Source organism: Populus euphratica, unplaced genomic scaffold (genome assembly GCF_000495115.2).
Source record: "Populus euphratica unplaced genomic scaffold, PopEup_1.0 scaffold1.1, whole genome shotgun sequence".
NCBI lineage: Eukaryota > Viridiplantae > Streptophyta > Magnoliopsida > Malpighiales > Salicaceae > Populus > Populus euphratica.
The window spans coordinates 477419-484331 of NW_011499845.1; the positions used below are offsets into that span (position 1 = coordinate 477419).

Sequence of the window (6913 nt, forward strand, 5' to 3'; positions counted from 1 at the left end):
TTCCCTACATAAAAAGTATGAACCATACTTAAAATTTTTTCATGCTTAAACAAATTATAAAAAATCACAATAATGATAATCAATAAATTTTAACTAAACTCAACATATTCTCATATTTTATAATCATAAGTAGTCATGTAGATACCAAAGATACAAACAAACATATATCATGCAAAATAAATAAAAAATAATTAAATGATACAATATTTAAATAATCTCAAAATACATAACTAATTTATCATTGATTTAACAAATTCTAAATTCACCATAAACCCTAAATTTAACATGAACAATTATTTGATTTTAACCTGATTAAATACAAATTAACAATAATGTAATATGTTTACCTTACTTGTAGAACTATAAAAATGATCGGGGCAATGGTGAAAACAATGATGGTAGCAATAGCATCAAAGAAACCGATGGATTTTCAATATAAAAACATCAAATGATGCTTAAAGATTAAGATAAGTTTGATTTTTAATTGTTTTAAGGGTAAAATCTAAGTGATTAAAGGGTTTTTTTAAAGAAAGATAGAAGGGAAACAATGGGTTTTTTATGAGAAAGAGGAAGCATGGTGTGTTTATTAGTGTTCGATCTATTTAAATTTTAATTAATGTTATGATTTTAAAACATCATATATATAGTTAATGTTGCATTTCAGAAACATAATAAAATTATATTATATTATTTCACTAAATTTTTTTTGATTGATTTTAATATTCAAAAACTTTAAATTTATTGTGCTAATTTGATTATATATATATATAAAAAAACAATGATTTCGGGAGAAAAACTCACAAGTGAAATATTTTTTCCGTGATGTGTGACCCTTCATATGAGTGTCTTCTTTCCATATATTCTATTTTATCAAAGTGTAGTTTTCACATAACAGTGGCAAGATTTGCTCATAAGTTGGTGAAGCTTATCCCATCTGCCATTTTTTTCTGTTTCAGGACCAATCTGTGGCTGGTTTTCCTTTTATTCTCAATTTCCAATCCAGTCCTTTTACTCAAGGTATATGATTGACTACCTTTCTAGTCAAGAATCATGCGACTGCTTCCTTTTAAAGTAATTTCACATCCACAAGCCATGGCAACACATAGAAAAGCAGGTGAAAATAACTGGAATACTTGATTACGGAGCAAACCTTTGCTTCAAGCAGGCCTAATCTCTTGCCTTCGCCTATGGGAAAGCATAAGGGACTCCAAAAATATACCACCAATTCCTTTTACTTGACGATTAGGGTGTTATCAGACCTATGGTTAAACGTTGATGAAGTGCAGATGGCATTGATTTCTGCAGAATTGGGCTGGTGTTGGATACAGCAGAACAGAATACTAGCATCATGCCTGACGGTGATGATAGGAATATGCAAACTTTCTTGTACGAACCCTCATGAATTCTTGAATGATTATTAAATCACAGCAGCAACTCCACAAACATTTCCTCGTGACGTTAATTACTACTCCCACCTTTTCCTGCCCATCCACTGGCATCCCGCATTTATTTACTTGGTATATTTTGCTTTTCTGGTCACTCCCTTTAATTTCCCCAGCTCCTCCTGGTCACTGGCATGGCCAAACCAGGTGGTCGAACTGGGAAATATACAGTTGATTTTTTAAATAATTTTTATTTTTTAAATATTATATTTTGTATTAAGCATATCTTAAAAACACTAAAAACAATTAATTTAATTATTTCAAAAATATTTTTAAAACATAAAAATAAAATGATACTGTACCTGTGCTTTTGTCGCAGATCGACTGTCGTCCTATGATTAAGAGCTGCGATCGATTTTAAGCCATTAAAATTTGAATATATTGATACAGTGAGGGTGTCCTGACCTCGCGCGTGTGTTTAATAATATGATGCATATATTATTCACGAAATTTCCTCCTGGTTTGCGCTTGTCTTCTTTGAATTTTCTTCGAAGGCGGCAAAGCTTGAAAAGTTTTTGCCTGCTGAGTAGAAATTTAAGTAAATTACCATTACTTTTCTATTTTTACTATAAAAAAACAAATGAAATTTCTATTTTCATTTTTAAAAAAAACCTGCTAATTTCTATTTTCATACAGTCGAGGTAGGTACGTACAATCTATTTAGTTTCGCCTCAATTTTCTTTTAAAAGGTCTCCATTTAAAAATAAAATAAAATAAAATGAATTCATATATTCCTTAGCATTTGTTTCGGAATTAATTCTCTGTGTGCTAGCATTTACCACCATTCGAAGAGTAAAAAAGAAAGAAGAAACGTGACCATTATTGAGGTTGATTTTGAATGTTTTTTTTACTTAAAAATATTTTAAAATTATATTTTAAAATTTTATAAGAAATATTTTTTCCATCATCATATTGAAATTATAAAAAATTTAAATAAAAAAATTTACAAAATGCTTCTTGGAACAGTGTCTTGAAACCTGTTTTGTTTTTTCTTTTTAAAAATGTTTTTTTTTCATGTGAAATCTTCACACGTATTTGTATATAAATATTAATCATGGGTTTTATAATTTTTATACGACCGAACTCTCACAATTTGTACATCGGTATATGTATGGGAAGATTTTGCTTATACTTCGTTGCTTATAAATAAATAAAATATATTGCACGTCGACAGGAAGATGATAACCGTGACACGCTAGCATTTCTACTAGTCAGTTTTTCCTACAATAGCCAGGCAGGTAAGCAAGTGGGCTGAGGTGGTTGCGTTTTAAATGGAAGGTTCAACGATACACTTGTCTTTCAATTGAGAGTATTTTGTTACGATATTTTCTTAAATTATTTTTTATATACTTATATTAATAATATTTTTAAGGTCCATAAAAACCCTTTATGGAAACATGGCTACGAGTTCTATGCACTGCAATCCTTGGAACCCAAGGCTAATTATTAAGTTCATTCATATATATATATATATATATATATAGAAGCACTTGTGAATTCTAATATAATTATATCAATAATAATTATTGTTATTTTTATCCTTAAAATCATATTAATCACCTAAGAAAAAAAAATATTCATCCCCAAACATCATCGTAGACAAGATTATCAAATAAAATAAATTACTAACAAGATTGATGGATATAAACAATAACTATCATCGAATGATTTATATATTTTTTAAAATGTTTATTATTGATGGTAATAGATCATGAATCATGGATGGCCAATAGACCAAAAAAAAAAATTAGCCTTGGGGGTGTTTGAGAGCTAAGTAAAAATTGTATTTTGAAGTACTTTTTTTTTTTGTTAGAATTATATTAAAATAATTTATTTTATTTTTTTATTTTAATATAAATTTTCTGCAAATATAGTCTAATCATACTTCCAATCATGATATGTTATATTGTGAATTAACAAAAAAAAAAAAGCAAAGAGAAGAAAAAAATGTCAATGCTAGTGAAATAAAAATTACGTTTCAAATTTTTTTTTTATTGAAAGTATATTAAAATATTTTTTTATTTTTAATATAGAACAATAAAAAATAAAAAAATAATCTAAAATTAAAAAATCTAAAATTTTCTAGAATCACGATAAACTTTCAGGCTCTTGGTATCGTTATATTGTGAATAAAAAAGAAAAAGAAAAAAAGTTAAGAGAAGAAACGAATGCTAACGTCCCCGCTCCCCTATATATACATAGCGTCAAAGAAAGAAACATTACAAGTCTCAGCTGAAAATAAAACCAAAGCGAAAAAAGAAAAGAAATAAGACTGTTTCCTTTCACCTTCTCTTCCTTTTCTCGTTAACATCCCCAGCTCTCCGCTCTTTCCTGATAAATCCAATACTCTCTCTCTCTACACGCCTTCACCCTTCACATCATACTGTAAGTCTTGAATCCAATCCCTCCCCTTTGTGTCTCTTTCTATTTCTGTGGTCTTTTGCATTAAGTAACTGATAAAACCCTAGGTTTTTTTGGGTTCTTGTTTTGGATTTGTGGGTTTCTTTAAATCTTTGATTAGTGTTATGTTTCTTGTATTATTGATTAATTTTATGTTGATTTGCTGATAATTATTTGATTGCAGTATCACTGGAACACCCTGCTTGATCTAGCTAACCCCAGCATGTTTAGTCTTGAATATTGAAGTAGAAGATCAAAGACATACAGGGTTCTTAGGATTTTTAGGTCTGGTTCAAATCCTAGGTCGTTATAACCTTTTTGTTCGAGTGCGGAGTGGGCATGGTGGGCAAAGAAGATGCTTCTAATAATCCTCTGGCTCCGAGCCAGCTTCCTTCTGCCGGCGGGTCTCGCAAAGTCTTCTGGCGTTCTGCGTCCTGGTCCTCTTCCAGGACTGCTCTACAGCACCCTGGAACAGAAGAGAAAGATTGCGTTATAGATCCGAATGGGAATCCTGCTGGTAATAATAGTGGTAATGGGCAAAATAGGAGGTATCCTGCTCCTTTAACTCCGCGGTCTCAACAGAATTGTAAAGCACGGTCGTGCTTGCCACCTTTGTCGATTGCTCGGAAAAGTCTAGACGAGTGGCCAAAAGCAGGTTCTGATGATTTGGGAGAGTGGCCGCAGCCTCCTACTCCGAGTGGGAACAAGAGCGGTGAAAGGTTGAAACTTGATTTATCTTCGATTCAAAGGACCCCTGATAGGAACGGTGGGTTGGTGAAGAAGGATAGGATTGCTTTCTTTGATAAGGAATGCTCTAAAGTTGCAGAACACGTGTATCTAGGTGGGGATGCTGTTGCTAAAGATAGGGAGATTTTGAAGCAGAATGGGATTACCCATGTGTTAAATTGTGTGGGTTTTGTTTGTCCGGAGTATTTCAAGGCAGATTTTGTGTATAGGACTTTGTGGTTGCAGGATAGTCCATCAGAGGATATAACGAGTATTCTATATGACGTTTTCGATTATTTTGAAGATGTTAGGGAACAGGGCGGAAGGGTTTTTGTTCATTGCTGCCAAGGGGTTTCACGGTCCACTTCATTGGTGATAGCATATCTCATGTGGAGAGAGGGCCAGAGTTTTGATGACGCGTTTCAGTATGTGAAGGCAGCAAGAGGGATTGCAGATCCCAACATGGGTTTTGCCTGCCAGTTATTGCAATGCCAAAAGAGGGTTCATGCCTTCCCTCTTAGCCCTAGTTCATTGTTGAGGATGTATAGAATTGCCCCACACTCATCCTATGACCCTTTGCATCTTGTCCCAAGGATGCTGAATGACCCATCGCCATCTGCTCTGGATTCTAGAGGTGCCTTTATTGTTCACATTCCTTCTTCAATTTATGTCTGGATCGGTAAAAATTGTGAGGCCATTATGGAAAGGGATGCGAGAGGGGCAGCTTGCCAGATTGTTCGGTATGAAAGAGCTCAAGGATCAATAATAGTGGTCAAAGAAGGCGAAGAACCAGCTCGTTTTTGGGATGCTTTCTCTTATTATTTACCATTGATGGATAAATCTGCTAATGGAGGAGATCGCGGGGGATCCAGAGCTAAGATTTGCCCTGGTGAGAGGAAAGTAGATACATATAATGTTGATTTTGAGATTTTCCAAAAAGCTATCAAGGGGGGTTTTGTGCCTCCATTTGCATCATCAGAGAATGAACTTGAAACCCATCTTCCTGCTAGAGAAAGCAGTTGGAGTGTGCTAAGGCGGAAGTTTGTACCGGGTGATATGAAAGAGTTTGTCTCAGCACCGAAGATGTTGCTTTCCAGGGTCTATTCAGACACTATGATGATAGTGCACTCATCATCACCGTCATCATCTTCGCTGTCATCATCTTCCTCCTCTTCGCCTCCCTATCTCTCTCCAGATTCTATCTCTTCTGATTCTAGCACTAACTCAAAGTACTTTTCAGAATCCTCGCTAGATTCTCCTTCAGCAACTTCATGTTCTCTTCCAGTATCTTCAACCTTGTCTAATTTATCTAACTTGTCTCTCACATCTAAATCGTCTTCCCAACCATTATCAAGTATTTATGGTGTCGATATGTCCCAGCAACATTTGCCGGCAGCTTCCTCACCATCCAAAAAATCTTCACTTTCACTTGCCGAGCGCAGAGGTAGCTTGTCAAAGTCTTTGAAGCTGCCGATGGTGACTGATAATATGAGGGTGAACAATACACCTCCAAGTTCTCTTGGCCGCCAGGAACAGGATGCTAAGATAAACAAGAAAACTTTCTCTTGGTGCAATTCAGATAGTATAGACATTGTTTTAGAGTCCAAGGATGATGTTAAAGGAGGTAGACATTCAATTCAACAGTGCAAGTCAAACATTTCTCTGGTCAGAGTAGCTAGTCCTGACTTATATCACAAGGAAGCCTCCACTGTAAATAATTTTGATGAACTGGGTAAAAATTGCCCTGTGGGAGAAAGCTCGGGGTGTTACGTGTCAAATGGGATAGAGGAAAGTGTTGAAGAAAGTTGTAAAGTAATGCAACCTTTGGTATGCCGCTGGCCCAGTCTAGAAAGGATTGCAGCATTGGGTACCAGTGATTTAGATTCTAAAACCGCCTTTGCCATATTAGTGCCAACCAGAGGTGTAGGCAGAGATGAGACTAGGATTCTCTACTTTTGGGTAGGGAAATCATTTTCCGATGAGAAAAACATGATTCAGTTAGATAACAATAGACTATTAGCAGATTCTGAACATATTTACTGGAGTCAAGCTGGTTATTATGTTCTAACTCAAATGGGTCTTCCGAAGGACCTTACCATTAAGGTATGGATTTATATTTGATCTCCCAGGCAGCATCACTTTTTGTTGCAACTTTTGCAACGCCCTATAATTTTTGCACTTCATTAGCGTGGTTGTCTATTTGCCATTAAGATTATGAAGAAAAATATAATTGCTGTTTAGCAAAATCTTTTACTCATAATTTTTTCTCCCTCTTTTCCTAAGAAGTTCGCACAATTGCTCAAAATTAGGTTACCCAAACTTGAAACTAGGTGATCTAGGGAAAG

General features: G+C 34.6%; 2 protein-coding genes across 3 annotated transcripts in view; both read left to right on the forward strand.

Moving 5' to 3' along the window:
• LOC105127845 (uncharacterized) overlaps nucleotides 1–1402 on the forward strand; it is a 10098-nt gene extending 8696 nt beyond the window's left edge. The window contains exon 12 of the mRNA XM_011029296.1: nucleotides 1287–1402. Coding sequence (XP_011027598.1) covers nucleotides 1287–1402 — 116 coding nt within the window. The remainder of the gene's footprint in view (nucleotides 1–1286) is intronic.
• Nucleotides 1403–3646: 2244 nt separating this feature from the next.
• The window catches only part of LOC105123819 (protein-tyrosine-phosphatase MKP1-like), a 5007-nt gene continuing 1740 nt past the window's right edge, over nucleotides 3647–6913 (forward strand). For both annotated transcript variants that reach the window (XM_011023674.1, XM_011023593.1), the window contains exons 1-2: nucleotides 3647–3827; nucleotides 4027–6671. In XM_011023674.1, coding sequence (XP_011021976.1) covers nucleotides 4182–6671 — 2490 coding nt within the window. In that variant the 5' untranslated portion in view covers nucleotides 3647–3827; nucleotides 4027–4181. The remainder of the gene's footprint in view (nucleotides 3828–4026; nucleotides 6672–6913) is intronic.